The 17387-nt window shown below is 37.4% G+C and overlaps 1 protein-coding gene across 10 annotated transcripts in view; it reads right to left on the minus strand.

Annotated features, from left to right (window-relative positions):
- Positions 1-304: 304 nt before the first annotated feature.
- Positions 305-17387, minus strand: part of CCDC144A (coiled-coil domain containing 144A) — an 82202-nt gene continuing 65119 nt past the window's right edge. For 8 of the 10 annotated variants that reach the window (XM_055386082.2, XM_055386081.2, XM_055386091.2 and 5 more), the window contains 5 exons: positions 14372-14665; positions 13555-13775; positions 11909-12119; positions 4055-4097; positions 305-2566 (listed from right to left, as the gene is read on the minus strand). In XM_055386082.2, the coding sequence (XP_055242057.2) occupies positions 2430-2566; positions 4055-4097; positions 11909-12119; positions 13555-13775; positions 14372-14665 (906 nt within the window). In that variant the 3' untranslated portion in view covers positions 305-2429. Of the gene's footprint in view, positions 2567-4054; positions 4098-5495; positions 5583-10080; positions 11514-11908; positions 12120-13554; positions 13776-14371; positions 14666-17387 lie in introns of those variants that run through there. The other 2 variants (XR_010133870.1, XM_055386089.2) reach the window with 2 other exon arrangements.

The raw sequence follows: 17387 nt of genomic DNA on the forward strand, positions 1-17387 counted from the left end.
CCAATGGAACAGAATAGAGAACCCAGAAATAAGACCACACACCTACAACCATGTGATCTTTGACAAACCTGACAAAAGGAAGCAATGGGGAAAAGATTCCCTATTTAATAAATGGTGCTGGGAGAACTGGCTAGCCATATGCAGCAAATTGAAACTGGACCGCTTCCTTAACCCATATACAAAAGTTAACTCAAGATGGATTAAAGACTTAAATCTACAACCCAAAACTATAAAAATCCTGGAAGAAAACCTAGGCAATGCCATTCAGGACACAGGCAAGGGCAAAGATTTCATGACGAAGATGCCAAAAGCAATTGCAACAAAAGCCAAAATTGACAAATGGGATCTAAATAAACTAAAGAGCTTCTGCACAGCATTGAGAACCTATCAACAGAGTAAACCGACAACCTACAGAATGGGAGAAAATTTTTGCACTCTATCCATCTGACAAAGGTCTAATATCCAGCATCTACAAGGAACTTAAACAAATTTACAAGAGAAAAAAACTCAACCCCATTAGAAAGTGGTCAAAGGACACAAACAGACACTTTTCAAAAGAAGGCATACATGCAGCCAACAAACAAAAAAACCTCAACATCACTGATCATCTGAGAAATGCAAATCAAAACCACAATGAGACACCATCTCACAACAGTCAGAATGGCTATAATTCAAAAAAATGAAAAGATGCTGGCAAGATTATGGAGAAACAGGAATGCTTTTACACTGTTGATAGGAGTGTAAATTAGTTCAACCAGTGTGGAAGACAGTGTGGTGATTCCTCAAAGATCTAGAACCTGAAATACCATTTAACCCAGCAATCCCATTACTTGGTATATACCCAAAGGAATATAACTAATTCTAGTATAAAGATACATGCACACGTATGTTCATTGCAGCACTATTCACAACAGCAAAGACAAAGAATCAACCTAAAAGCCCATCAATGATAAACTGGATAAAGAAAATGTGGTACATATACACCATGGAATACTATGCAGCCATGAAAAGGAATGAGACATGTCCTTTGCAGGGACATGGGTGGAGCTGCAGAGCATTATCCTCAGCAAACCAACGCAGAAATATAAAATGAAATACTGCATGCTCTCACTTACAAGTGGGAGCTGAATAATGAGAACACATGGACACATGGCGGGGAACAACACACACAGGGGCATGTGGGATGGTGGCGGGTGAGGGAAGGGAGAGCATCGTGAAGAACAGCTAATGGATGCTGGGCTATTATTAATACCTAGGTGATGGGATGATCTGTGCAGCAAACCACCATGGCACATATTTACCTATGTAACAAACCTGGACATCCTGCACATCCTGCACATGTACCCCTGAACTTAAAAGATGAAAATAAAAAATACTAATAATTGCAGGTCACCTGATAGAATGCAGTGAGAAGATCATGGGATAACTTCTGTGATACTCTTGCCAAAAAAAAAAATTATCATCTAAATCTTATCATAAAAAAAATTCGGAGAAATCCAATGGAGGGACATTCTGTATTATTGGACTTTACTCTTCAAAAGATTTAAGGTCATAAAGGTCAAAGAAAAACTGAGGAACTGTTCCAGACTGAAAGAGTCATGACAACTAAATGAAATTCATGGACCTGAATGGGATCCTTCTGCTACAAAGAACATTATAGACAATTAAGAAAACTTGAAAAGAAACTGAGAATTAAATGTTAAACAAGTGTATTGATGTTAACTTTCTGATTATGAAGTAGTTATATAAAATGTCCTGACTTGTGGGAATACCCACATACCAGATGTGATGGCATAATGTCAGCAATTTACTCTCAAATGGCCCACAGGGGGAAAGTTGTTTTTCCTAAAATGTGGAAATTTTCTCCAATTTTAAGACTGTTTCCCAAAAGTTAATCTAATAAAGAAATGAAACAATAAATAAAAAAGCAAAAAGCCTTAGGCAAACCTTATTTTTCCACAAGGAAAGATCTAAATAAATTAGTGCTTAAAATTAAAATTATCTAAGTTCGATTGCACTATAACAATTGTAATACATCCAAACATTGACAATGACCACAGTACCAGTATACCAAAATGATGTCTATCTAAACTTAAATCTATCACTATGTATAAAGATAAAATTATAAAATACAAACAAGCCATCAATTGGCTCCACTAAATTATTAATGGCAACTTGATTATTTGGCTGTTTAAACAGCTAACATTTGGGCAGTTCGAGTATGTAAAACTCAGTAATACTGGTTTTCATTTGCAAAATCTATTTAAAAGTTAGCTGAAGAGGCCAAGAAACATTATTTAAAATACTATATAAATTTTCATCAGACATGTATAATATAGAATATTTCCCTTTAGTAAAAATGTTCACATCATATATTTAATGGGAAACAAAATATCATGTGAATAGCCCAAATAAAATTGCCTTATCTTTCAGAGTATGTATTTTCTTCTTAAAATCTGTGCATATTCTTTTGTTACTTCCAAAACTGGATCTTGATTCAGATTTTCCTTGTGTGTAAATCCTAGAGGAGAAGCTATATTGGATCCAGGTTCATATTTAGTAGCAGCTGAAAAAAAAAGCAAGAATTATATTATTATTATTATTATTATTATTATTATTGTTATTATTTTAAGATAGGGTCTCACTGTTTCACCTATGCTGGAGTGCCGTGGTGTGATCACAGGTCACTGCAGTCTCGTCCTCCCAGGCTTAAGCAATTCTCCCGCCTCAGCCCCAAGTACTTGGAACTGCAGGCATGAGCCACTGTGCCTGGCAAGCTTTTGTATTTTTTATAGGGGCAGGGTTTCGTCATGTTGGCACAGGCTGCTCTCAAACTCCTGGGCTCCAGTGATCTGCCTGCCTCAGGCTCCCAAAGTGCTGGGACTACAAACGTGAGCCAACATGCCTGGCCAAAGAATTATATTCTATATATTTCATAGTTAACTAAGTGCAAATCAGTAAAAAAGAGTTGAGAGCTTTTTCAGTGTTAACAAGAATGAAAAGTATGTATGACTACAATGCTAACTTATTATTAGATAAGAATCTGCACATAGTTGCACACTAAATGATCACTGTGGTTGTGTATCACAGCTTCTGGTTTTCTCATTCTTCATTCATTTATTCAACAACCACATGCTAAGGTACTAGACTATGCCCTGGAGTTACAAGATGAAGATGATACAGTCCACCCCTCAGCAATCATATGCTATAACCTGAAAAAGCAGACAAATAGGCAATTTCCATACCAAGTCATAGATACCCTGACAGGTATAAAACAGGGCACTATTGGAATGCAAGAGGGACACCTATCCCAGTTTTGTCTCGATATTGTAGGCTTTTCGGTGGAGGCATGGTTAGTGGATAGCTGAAGGATGAGAAAAAAAGGTTGGCAGATAGAGCAAAGAAGCAAGTGCAAAGAGCTGGAGGAGAAGGACGAGCACTGTGGAATTCTGTGCAGTCCAGTTTGGCTGGATCCTAGAGCAAAGGGGCAGAGTAAAGTAAGTGGTGAGAGATAAGCCTGAGTAACTTGACAAGAACCAAATGAATGTGGGTGTTTATATTACATGTTAGGGAATTTGGAACTTTTTCTGAGGGCAAAAGTAAACCAATGACACTGTAAATGACTGGAGATTTAAAGTGTTACCTCTCAAGCGACTGCTTATAAACTGTAACTGCTTGAATAGGTTACTAGATGAGACTGGGATGTTTTGGCCTTAAAAATCACTACCATAACCCTGAGAAGTTGATGATGCCTCTGTTTTCTGAGAACCGTTTCTGTGTGCTGGCTGACAATTCCATAGGGATGGCAGAAGTGAAGAGTAGAGCCAGACTTCTTGAGCTATTTTTTTCAAGCTATGGAACGTGATGAATTCATGAGGCATAAGTATGCTCTTCATTATACATGTTCAAGTTTTCGCATCTTTCATTAGATGTATATGAAAGAATATTTAATGTAGTATCTACTAGCCCAAGAACGGAAAGGGATGTCGTTTGCAGTTTATTTCAGATATATATTACTTAATCTAAATTTAATTCATAAATTTTGGTAACATACCTGCTACTTCTGCAGTTAGATCATTTTGCAACTTCTGCTGCATCTGAAATAAGTCAAATATTATTTATAACGTTTAAGAAGAGACATTATCATGGTAAGGAACATTAATTACAAAATGTGGCCTTTAAATAATACTTTTACAGACTAGACCTAACTTGAAGATTGCTTAAATTAAAAATATCATATAAATTCCTACCTATTTTAAGTTTAGATAATGGAGAACATATATGTGTTATGCTGTTTAGATTAATCTCACAAAAGTACAATTAATATTGGTCTGTTGGCTCTATGTCATTTCAAAAGTGTGATGTTTTCCCTTATTAGTACAGAGGTTACACAATTCAAGTCATATTCTGCAATGAATGCATTACTTTCCCATTCTTATCAAAACTCTGCCCTTTATCAAGGTCTAACCAGTTTTTCACTTTAATGAATAGTTCCTTACAATGAACTCTCCATTCTCCACTTTTAGAAAATAATAATTTCAAAGTATGTTCTTTGCTATTAATTCAGCACAGAATCTTTAATACATACTTGAAGGAAGCAGTATTGTTGTGATGCCATGTGAAAGTTCCACTGGCAAAAGATTAAAAATATTATGCTATTATGATTAACATTTCTTCATTCATATGGACACAAAGATTTCAGAAAATTTACATAAAAACAAGGATAAATACAGGTTAGAGCCAGTTTTCAATCTTAGTTTCTTTGATTCATGAGTGTCTAGAATTAAAAACTAGGAAAACAATTTAGAGTTATTTAACTGCAACTTTGATTTCTTTTCAGAAATTAGTACCCATTTTTTAAGCATCTGACAAGTTATAGGTATCTACTTAATTATGAAAGGTGTGGGAATATTTCAAACTTATTGCCAGTGTCCCTATCTAGAGTGCTCTTATTTAATTTTTTTTTAGAATAAGTATTCTCTCACTAAATGCCTAGAACAGGGTCTGAGATGGTTTGTGGTGATAAAGATAATGATATCCAATGCCTTTACAAATTTTAGGTGTCAAGTCAATTTTTTTGTTTTACTAACAGGTTTACCAATATTTTGAGACTCCTTTCCATAACATTTCTGTGACAAAAACATTATAGATAGGCTTTATAGAGTAGGTAACATGACAACAGCATTACCATCCAGGCCTTATAAAAGTAATAATTCAAGAAATGATCCTTTTCAAGCTATGTCCCACAGAAATCTAAGGTTCCACAGAGGATGCTGAAGGATTAAGGGATAAGAAAGTCACAGCTTCAGAGCACTGATCCTTCCTTTAGTCAGGCAGCACTATTTCTGTTTTCTATAATGTGGTTTTACGCAATTTAAAAAAGTTCCATTCTTAAAAAAAAAGAGATTTACTTAAACGTATGAATGTCACTGATTTAGTCAAAGTCCTTAATTTTACATAAGAAACAAAACAGGCTCAGAGAGACTGCAGCTTACCTGAGGTCACAAAACCAATTAGTTACAAGGTAGGAGTGGGCTTCAGAACTTTCACTGAGCCTGGAGTTATTCTATGCCAGCACCTTCCTTCATATTCAGAAAAGAAATACAGATTTTTTAAAATAACTCAGGCTGGGCGCGGTGGCTCACACCTGTAATCCCAGCACTTTGGGAGGCCAAGGTGGGAGGATCACAAGATCAGAAGATCAAGACCATCCTGGCTAACACAACGAAACCCCGTCTCTACTAAAAATACACAAAATTAGCCGGGCATGGTGGTGGGCGCCTGTAGTCCCAGCTACTCAGGAGGCTGAGGCAGGAGAATGGCGTGAACCCAGGAGGCGGAACTTGCAGTGAGCCGAGATCGTGCCACTGCACTCCAGCCTGGGTGACAGAGTCAGACTCCGCATCAAAAATATAATAATAATAATAAAAATAAAAAAATAACTCAGACAGTCCGGGTGTGGTGGCTCACGCCTGTAATCTCAGCACTTTGGGAGGCCAAATTGGGTGGATCACAAGGTTAGGAGTTCAAGACCAGCCTGGACAATACGGTGAAACCCAGTCTCTACTAAAAATATAAAAATTAGCCAGGCGTGGTGGTGTGCACCTGTAGTCCCAGCTACTCAGGAGGCTGAGGCAGGAGAATCGCTTGAACCCGGCAGGCAGAGGTTGCAGTGAGCAGAGATCACGCCACTGCACTCCAGCCTGGGAGACAAGAGTGAAACTCTGTCTCAAAAACAACAACAACAACAACAAAAAAGAGAAAATGCATCTATAAACTGTCATGATGCTCTATAATGTTTAAGCATGAGACAAAAAATAGTAGCTCTCCAAATTGTAAGTTATGAATCAAATTTAAAGAACAATTAATATCATAACTTCTGGCTAGTACCAGTCAAGACACTCAATTTATAAAGAACCCATTTTTCAAACCACAGAACAGAAAACTTGAAGGAGAAAATCTTTAGTTGAACCAAGCAAGCAGAAATTAAGAAAACTGTTCCTTAAAAGAACTATTCATTCTCCTCCAAATAAGACGTGGTTTAGGAAAATCAATCAAGCCAATTATCCATGTTGTGAGTTATTTATAGAAAAACTGAAAACACAAAACAGATTTCTCTTTACCGTCTAGCATACGTCTGTCCAACTTCTCATCATTAATTTGTACATACAAAGACATGGGATTGATTTCAATTATCACTTAAATCCAGCCATAAATGATAGGAGAACCTTCATTTTCCGGGCCTCAGGTTTCAAATGAGGACTTAGACTCTCTCTACCTATAGCTTCCTCTTGAGAGGATATCAGATCTACCTAATGGGTGAATTTGGGCAAAGCACACAGTGTGCTTGCTTGGCTCAGGGTCTCTTTCAAAAGATGTGTCTGCCCACAGTGACATGAGTTCAGGTCTGCTGTCATCTCTGCAGTAAGCAGCACGCACCTGCGATGGGTGTCAAGCATTTGTTTTCTCCACTTAAAACTCTGTGGGTTAGTGCCTAATCTGGGATAAAATACTGTGGCTGCACATCTGAGCCACATCCTCCCATTAGTTATCATGAGTCTGCAATAGAGCTAGTGTGTTGATGTCCATCTATCTGACTCCTGTGTTCTGAACTCAGAAGGGAAGGAGGAGCACCATTTGCTGCCTATCCACCACAGCCTGAACAAGAAAAATGACTGTATAACACTTATAGAAATAGTTTCTTCTTCCTTGACTTTTCTAATCTTACCATACATTCTTCACAACTACCTCCACTTTAAAGAGGGGAGGAGTTAGAAAATTTTTTTAAAGAAATATAGTGAAATCAGTACCAATGGCAAAGTCCAATAAATACAAAGTTCACTCTTCAGCAATAACTTATTGACAGGCTACTGCTAAATTATACTTGAGATTACAGGCTGGAAAATAAGGAGCCAATAAAACTATAAAAAGTACTTCTGATATATAGGACAAAGGATCCCAGGGTTAATCTAGAATGTGAAACCTGTAAGTAAAAATCAGTAAAACATAGGCATAGCAATCTATTATCACTACAATGGTGTTAAGTGGCAAGGCTATGTGGCAGGCCAGGTCTCACTAACGCAGGCCTCCATAACAACTGCTTTGGCACTGACTGAGTAGTTAAGTTAAACATTAAAAGCTGAAAGAGCCAGTGCCCTTATACAGGCTGGAATGTAACAAAAGCCCACCAAGAATCTTGCCTAGGCCTTCCCTGGGCCTTAAAGTATGACAAAATAATGAAGGAATTCTTAATAGGACCTGTTTGGTATTAAACAAGTTTTATTGGGGATCTGAAGAAACCCCCCAGGCCTCCACAGATAAGTTTATTGGGGGTCTAATGGAACTCCCAAACCTCCATGATTTAGCAGGAGACAAGATAAGGGTAACCGCCCCAGCACCTGGACCCATTTAGATTAAATAAATTTACTGAAGCTCCAGAGGAAGGTCTGCGGGACTTAGATCTTAGTTATAGATTAAAAGAAGTTAATCACTTATGTCTATAGACGAATGCACACTTACATGTAGATATATAGCTTAGAAGGTATATAAGCTCTGGAAAACTTTGTAATTTTGAATTGGTGTGGTAATAATTTCCAGGCCTTCCTTGTAACCCTGTAACCGGTTGCAGAAAATAAAACCTCTCTTCCCAATTCATCTGCATCTCATTACTGGACCATGATAAATAGCAGCCCGACTCTCAGTTTGGTCTGGGAACAGTCAGACTCTAGACTTCATATAATGGGGTGAGAGATGCAATAAATGCTAACTGTCATGAATGTAGAGAAAACTTGTTTCAACAACCAGTTATAATATATTATTTCTCTGGTGTGTGATTTCATACAAAATTATAACCATTTTTCTTGAGGTTAGAGAAAATGCTGAGTACGATAGCACTTCACAGTAGGAATAGTCCAAAGTGTTAAAATCTTGCAAAAAAGGAGATGTATAAACAGATCCAATATTAGTGCTATTTTTAACATTTTGCTTTTGAAAATCGTAGCTAAAAATTTCTAAATATCCTGTTTTGTAATGCCCCACCCAGAAACCCGCCCCACCCAGAAACCCGCCCCACCCCCTACCTTTTTTTGTAAATCTCAGTTTAGATGGTATGTTACCTCCTCCTCCTTGTATTAGCTGATGTTTTCCTATAGGAAATACTTAAGTTCCTAGCAACTCTAGAAGGCACCTTCTTTCTGTAACTCTCAAAATTCTGTAGACAACAGCTGTATAAGAACTCTTCCAAGGTGTGATTATGGAGACATGCCTTTGCATCTTTTTTTTTTTTGAGATGGAGTCTTGCTCTGTCACCTGGGCTGCAGTGCAGTGGCACAATCTTGGCTCACTGCAACCTCTGCCTCCTGGGTTCAAGCGATTCTCCTGCCTCAGCCTCCCGAGTAGCTAGGATTATAGGCACCCGCCACCACGCCAGGCTAATTTTTGTATTTTTAGCAGAGACAGGGTTTCACCATGTTGTCCAGGCTGGTCTCGAATTCCTGACCTCAAGTGACCCACTCGCCTCGGCCTCCCAAAGTGCTGGGATTACAGGTGTGAGCCTCCGCACCCAGCACTCACATCTTGATATAATCATGCTTTTAAATCTCTTTTAGTAAATCTAACATGATTGGGCAAAAAATGCCCCACAAGGAAACTAGGTATGCCTTGGAACTACTACATTAACATTAACTTTAAAACAAACAAATTTTCTACTTATCTAGAAATACTAAAAAATGAACACCCCCTTCCCCACAAAACAGAAATTAAAAAAAAAAAAGTTCCTCAAAAATCTTCCCTTGCATCACATCTGCTTTTATTTATTTTATTTATTTTTTTCCCCCACCCATGAGATGGAGTCTTGCTCTGTCGCCCAGGTTGGAGTGCAGCAGCACAATCTCAGCTCACTGCAACCTTTGCCTCCCAGGTTCAAGCGATTCTCCTGCCTCAGCCTCCCAAGTAACTGGGACTGCAGGCGCACACCACCATGCCCAGCTAATTTTTGTATTTTTATTAGGGACAGGGTTTCACCATGTTGGAGGTTGGTCTCGAACTCCTGACCTCAGGTGATCCACCCACCTTGGCCTCCCAAAGTGCTGGGATTATAGGTTTGAGCTACAGTGCCCGGCCTACATCTGCTTTTTATACTCTCTCAGCACCATCTTGTAAAATGATACATTACCTTGTTTTTCTGGTAAGTATTGTGAAAGGAAAATATCTTGGGCCTCCAAAATCACTAAGCTAAAAGGAAAACTCAGGCTGGAAACTGCTTAGGGCAAACCTGCCTCCCATTCTATTCAAAGTTACCTCTCTGCTCACTAAGATAAATGCAGATCTGACTGTCTCCTTTGGAAAGGCTAATCAGAAACTCAAAAGAGTGCAACTGTTTGTCTCTCACCTATCTGTGACCTGGAAGCCCCCTCCCCGCTACCAGTCTTCCTCCCTTTGCCTCAAATTGTCCCGCCTTTCCAGAGTGAACCAATGTACTTCTTAAATATATTGATTGATGTCTCATGTCTCCCTAAAATGTATAAAACCAAGCTGTGCCCCAACCAACTTGGACACATGTCATCAGGACTTCCTGAGGCTGTGTCACGGATGTGTGTCCTCAACCTCAGCAAAATAAACTTTCTAAATTAATTGAGACTTGTCTCAAATTTTGGGGGTTCACAGTACTAATGAGAACATTATATTTATATCTTGCTTAACCATTTACAGACGTATTTAACATTCATTTCCCATTAGTACCCAGTGGTACAATTTCGTGACTGAGGCATTTGGACGCTGATCATCTCATTTTTTTCAGAAAAATAAAACCTAAGCGAACAATATGATTAAAAATATCAGCTAGCTGGGCTCTTGTAATCTATGTATTAAAACAATCATTTAATGCATTCCCTTTTAAGCTATTTGGCCACAATGCTATCTAAGAAACCTTAGATTTGCTCTTCTGTGATTTGTTAGGACACGAAATAGCCAGGTAAACACAACAAGGTTGAGGTTCATTCCATGTGGGCCTGCGCTACTTTTCTGTGCGTTAAGGAGATCATAAAAACATCAAAACTATAAGCCAATGTGCATCGATTGAAAATTTTAAAAACAACAATATACACAAAGAAAACTATTTATTTATTGTTGTTCAAACAAATGTTTTATGGATTTTGTAATTTTTTTAAGAGACAGAATCTTGCTATGTTGCCCAGATTGGAATGCTGCAGTGCCATAGCTACTCACAGGAATAATCATTGCGCACTGCAGATTTGAACTCCTGGGTTCAAGTGATCTTCCTGCCTCAGCCTCAGGAGCAGCTGGGACTACAGGTGTGTGCCACTGTGCCCAGTTTTTGTAATTTTTCCCTCAGTTGAAAAATGGACAAATGTTAGACAAATACCTTAATCTGGGTCAAGCACAGTTGAACTACGTTTTGTTTTTTTTTTCCTTACCAACTCTATAGTTGATACAGCTCGTCATTTTTGGATCCATTTTGAAATCCCCAGAAATAGACTCTTACTCTGAGTGAAACCACACGGTTGAACTAAAAGGTTCCTGTTACATGTCCAGGGGAGATGTCCATGTGCAGCTTTACATGGAATTTGGGGTATTAAGAATAGAACTGATTCTGTTTGGTCACATTTGCTATTGAAGGACTCTAGATACCATTGCCATCTTAGTCATCAATTACTAAAGTTATGGCCAGGTAGAGAGACAAAACTTATGTGAGCTTTACTTTAAAAATTCAAATATTTATTTGATTTAACTATTTCAAAACCACTGTGCTATTGCATAGCAACAGACACATTTTACTAAAATTGGGATTAAAACACTATTAAGTGCAATAGCAATTACAGATGTACTCTTGTAAGAAAATCACAAAACTTTTAACTTAAAGAACAGATTAATCAAGTGTTGCAGGTTTATATAACACATAAAAGTATTCACCTTGGGTCCTTTTAAATAATAAACATCCATGGGTGGTTAGTGTTTGGACACCAATCATTCACATATGATGACGGGTAGAAAACCTGAGATGATGCAGAAAAACTTTAAAAGTGACCCCAGGCACACTAAACCCATTAAAAGTGAACCCCAGACAAACTAAAATCAATTAGTAAGACAAAGCACATCAAAGTAAACCTTTGGTTAAAATCTAACTTAAATGCAGTTTTTAAAAAAATTTAAAATGTGTCAGTTTGGTTACATTTATTAAATAAAGTTAACAAAGGAGTAATCTCTTATGAATGAGAGCTCCAGAGACTTAAAAATAACTGTAAAATTTCTGTCTCCTCTCTTTATTAACACAGGTAATTATTACTTTTACTTACCATACACAAGACAATTAAGTAACTGAGTATTTTACCAAATAACATACAAGAATTATATCAGAAATCTGAACGCCAAAGGAAAAAAGATAGCTAACCTTCAACAAGTAGCTCTCCATGTCCTTAAGAGCAGACCTCTTTTTTCTTGGAATATGTTTTCTGTTGAGACCTTCACTAGCATTAAGATTTCCAACGCAAGGTGACTCTAGGACTGGCCTTGTAGCATAAGCAGTGAATAGAGATCGGGATCTGGTCTGCTCTTTCTCCACAGTAAGTTGCGTACTGACCTCTGCTATCATCTCATTAGTTCTATGAAGATTGCAAAAGACAAATGCTTAGTATTTCATTTTTTCCTAAATGATTCCTAAATGACTGCGATTGTTCTAAAAGTTGCCATTAAGAGTAAATGGAATATACCATAAGCTGTGTTTTAACTCTGAAAATGTGTTAGAGCATGCCTACTGTATCCAATTATAGTTTTAACATTGTTCTAAAGAAGTACATCTATTTCTAGAGGGATTTCTAACAAACAAGTAGTTCAAAGAGAGGGAGGGGACAGAAAAGACTATCAATGATGTATGGCTTCATAGTTAACACTTGTTGCCCATCTGGAATGACTCTACTTATACGATTCTCAAGGATGCCATTAGAATTACTTGTATTCCAAGGGTAACTATGTGAAATGATGAAGATATTAATTTGCTTGACAAAATAACCATTTCACTGCGTATAAATATATCAAAACATCAAGTTGTACTCCTTAAATATATACAAGAAAAAACTAAAAGTAAAAATAAAAGCTAGAAATACTTGTATTTAGTAAACAATACATGTTGTTAGAGATTGTCTAAAAAACTCTCTCTCAAAGACATTTTCAAACAATTGTTTTCACCACCCTTGTATATTTCACCCATTATCTGGAAAAAATTGAGCATTTGGCACTGAGGAATCATTCAAGGCGACTTTTGCTTGGGGAGAATAAGACTGCTGAAATCAAAGAGAACTAAAGCAGCATCGAGGACAATCAGCTCCTAACACTGCGGCCCATGTATCAGAGGTGGGGCCTGTCCTTTCTGTCTTCCACATACCCCCTCAGGCTGACCAAGGTGTTATTTTTTATCACTTAGTAAGTTATACTTCCCTTCAACCCTAGTTGATCATTCTCTGCTTCACAAGTGTGCCTTTATGTGGATTGGAAAAACTATACAGGACACTTCTTCTCAAGGCACCCTCTAATGATCACAATCAAGCACAGTGAATTTACTGAGTGCCAGAATGTGTCCAGAGTAGTCGTACTTGACCCTTTCGGTTTTCAGCTGTCGTCTTCCAGAAATTAATTAAATTCATTAATATTTTGAATTAAGGGAATACTGACAAGCAATTTTTATAATGGTATCACTGTCTAAATTATGAAGCTTCATAAATATTTAGCTGAAACCCTAATAGATCAGGTTAACTATATAAGAATATTAAGGGGTGGGGGGAAGCCACATAAAACCAAAAAACAGGAGAGACAGGAACTGTCCTGGACTAAGATTTTAAAGGTTACGTTCATTTACTATTTTCAATTTTACTTAAAGGTTAAGTTCATTTACTATTTATAATTTACAATTTTCCAAAATTGTATGATCTAGTTAGCTTTCACTTCCCACAAATCTCATGAACCTGTCTCACTAAAAGTCATGCTTTTGAAGGCAAATTAATGAGCTTAACTTATTTTCTATGATTCTGCATATTGACTTACCTACTGAGTTCATTTGACAAGGATTCTCTAACTTTTACTTCTTCTAGGTAGAGTTCCTTATATCTTTCCAATTCGGTTTTATTAAAGTCGGCTTGTGAAGTTTTCATTCTGGAGATTTCAGATTCCAGATCTTTGATTCTGAGTTCCATCTGAGTTTTTATTGAAGTAGTATTATCCTCCCTTAACTGTACTAACTGTTCATGAGATACTGCTGCTTGTTTCTAAAATAAATTAAAAGGGAACATTTTAAAAGTAATTGTAACCTGAATAATTACTGTGTATTTGTTTCCTTTTGTTTGGAGTCAGTGATTCAGAGAACAATTTTAAGTATGTGATTCAGAGAACAATTTTAAGAAAAATGTGAAGAAAGAAAGAAGCTCAAGCTTAACATATTTATCACCAGTACCAACTGAATTAATAACTGAATCTGAATTGTTGAACAATTCTCCAAAGAATGACAGAACCAAGTTAAAATTTTAAAAGTGGAACAACGTAACTTAAAAGCAGTTCAAGAGTATGGTATAATTTCTAAATCACAATTTTTTTTTTTTACTTTTTCTATTAGTCTTGTTTTATGCCAACTGGCTTTAGTAATTAAATGATTCTCTAGTGAGAATTATTCTTATGGAAGATCAATTTAGTTATAAGAATGATGGAAACAAAAATATTTAAATGGAGAAACAAATACCACCTTCCTTCTAGAAGTCTACCAAACAAATTGCTGTAAGGAAAGTAGAGAAAACATGTACAATGTATATATCCAAAATAAAATTTGCAGCGAAATGAATGAAAGCACATTACAGATAAATAAACCAACCTGCAAGGTGAGAATGGCTTCGTTTAATTTTTCTTCTATCTCCTTCCTTGCTCTTTCTTCAATCAACAGTTTATGCCATTCAGCTTCACCACGTTCTAACATATTTCTTTCCATATAACTTTTGAGGTTTACTACTTCTTGTTTCAGCTGCTTCTTATTCTTCTGTAGTGTTTCACATTGCTTTTGTATTGCTTTCATAGAGAATAATGTCTGTTGAAGTTGAAGAACTTCATTCTCTGCATCCAGATGTAGACATCGTGAAGGTACAGTTTCCTGTGCTTCTGTAAGGTCAATCTGCATGAGTAAAACAATATAGTTTGGTAATGAAGAAGGTAGACTGAGAATGGTCTAACAAAAAACTAATAATTTTTTTTTTTTTTTTTTTTTGAGATGGAGTCTCGCTCTGTCATCCAGGCTGGAGTACAGTGACGGGATCTCGGCTCACTACAAGCTCTGCCTCCCGGGTTCAGGCCATTCTCCTGCGTAGCTGGAGTAGCTGGGACTACAGGCGCCCACCACCACCCCTGGCTAAATTTTTTTTAATTTATTTTTTATTTTTAGTAGATGGGGTTTCACCGTGTTAGCCAGGATGGTCTCGATCTCCTGACCTCATGATCCACTCGCCTCGGCCTCCCAAAGTGCTGAGATTACAGACGTGAGCCACCGCGCCCAGCCAAAACTAATAATTTTTGAAATAAATTCAGTTGCAATAAAATGTTACCTATACTGTTGTAGATTCATAAAATACAGACCCTTGGATTACTCAGAAAATTAAAAACAAAGTTAAAACCACCAGAATTCACAAAAATACATCCTTTACTTTCATCATCTTTGCCACACAACATTTGGACTTGATCTTAGACTTCTGTTTTCCTATGACTGTTTCATGGCTTTCCTCCTTAAAATGGCTCTAAGTTACCCCTTTAGCACAAAGTCTCTTATTCCTTTAACCCACTATCATTCTCCATAATTTGCAGAGAAGTTTTAGGGGCATCATATTGAATTATTTGGGCCTGAGTCAATAAATGGCTCCCATAATAGGACTCTGAAAATAAGAGTCTAATTAATACATTTTGAAAAAAAAAAAAAAGGATTCCAATACCATAAGCCTTTTGCTGAACTGCAAATGTCTTACACTAATTTGAGTTACATTTCAAAGAGTAATGATACTTGGAGTTAAGAAGCAATCACATCTCCCAGTATAAAAGTTCAGTGGCATGATCTATACCATTTTTCTGAAGAAAAATGCCTTAATTCAGTAGCACAATCTTGTAATTCATTGTTACTTTACACAAAATAACGGAGCACATTAAAGAATGACAACAAAAAATTGCACTGAAATTTCAGTGGTGCTGAGTTGGAAATAACTGCTTTCCTTTAGAGGAAATAATTATGATTGTTTTTTATTTTATAAAGGTAAGTGAAGTGGTGGTTTTAAAACATCTACAAATCGCTTGCCACTTCTCCCATGACATTCCCTCTCCTGAATACAAGCTGGCATTGACAACCGGTTTCTCCTGAACACAATGTGGCAGAACTGCTGTGTGACTTCTAAAGTTGGTTACAAAACGTCACACAGCTTCTACCTGACTCTCTCTCTCTAGGGACGCTTGTCCTTAAAATGCAGCCAACATGCCATGAGAAAGCCCAGATCACACCGTGAATCCTCACGTAGGTAGGTGTTCGAGCTGACTTCCCTACCTAACATCCCAGCCAAAAGCCAGCTTCGAATGCCGCACAGGTAAATAAACAAGCCTTTAGATGATTCTAGTCCCCAGCTTTAAGTCACCTCAGCTGATGCCAAGTAAAGAAAAAGTGAGTTGGCCCCACTGAGCCTTGCCTAAAACTGCAGATTGTGAACAAAATAGATGTTGTTTTGAGACACTGCATTTTCTTATACACCAAGAAATAACTGATACAGATATTGACACTACATATAGATTGCACAACAGCAACACAACAAAAACTACTAAAACATGTAGGATTACCATTGGACCGGAGCTAATCAGAAGCTGAAAGGACCTACAGAAGAATAAGCACAAAAACAAGAAGAGTTTTAAAGAGACTGTTAGTGGAAGCCTGATGGGCCTCGAAGAAGCTGGTAGGAAGGGCTTCAAGGATAGTGAAGAAAACGATATGGGAACCTGAAGGAAAGGGCACTGTTACTACACAGCCGCTGAAAGTAAAACCAATGCAAGAGATAAGCTAAAGAAAGACTACTACATATAAAAGAACCAGGACTTTCTAGGTTCGGTATCCTTTTTATAGCCTCTCCACATGTCAGATTCCCAAATATAGACAGTCCTTGACTTAGCATGGTTCGACTCACCATTTTCTGACTTTTTATAATACTGTGAAAATGATATGTGTTGAGTAATGAAATGATATGTGTAAGCCTTTTGGCTTACAGGGGTGGTTACATCAGGATAAAGTCACTGTAAATGGAAATTATCGTAAATGGAAAACCCACCCATAACTTCTGATATTTGCAATTTATGATGGCCTATAAATTGCAAATATCAGGCATAACAAATGCAAACGCCATCCAGACATAAACCCATCCTAATCTGAGGAGCATCTGTATTGCTGAGATAAATGGCCCCTGAGATAAGATCAAATCCAGGGTGCTGCCAGGAGAAAGTCTGAAGGTGAAGCCAAGACTGTCAGTGTAAGGCCCTATTTTAAGACCTTAGAAAGATTTAAGGTGGTGCCTCAAATTCCCTTAAAGATCTTAAGGGTATAAGCATCTTAAGGCACTGTCCTACTACACAGAACAGTGTGCTTCCTTCACAGGAAGCACAAGGTGAAGTGCTTATCTCAGAGATTGGGACGAGTGGTTTTTCCAATGACAAGAACTCAAGTAAAATTCACAAGAGACTCTAAGAGAATTATAGTAACAATAGCACTGCTTGCTAGCTTGGCTTAAAAGACAACAAGACAGTAAAAATGAAAAGAGGCCTTAGGACCTAAGAGGTTCTACAGGGAGGAAGCTGGCTGAAGAAACTACTTAGCTGAA

This window comes from Gorilla gorilla, chromosome 4 (assembly GCF_029281585.2).
Source record: "Gorilla gorilla gorilla isolate KB3781 chromosome 4, NHGRI_mGorGor1-v2.1_pri, whole genome shotgun sequence".
In the NCBI taxonomy this organism is placed as follows: Eukaryota; Metazoa; Chordata; class Mammalia; order Primates; family Hominidae; genus Gorilla; species Gorilla gorilla.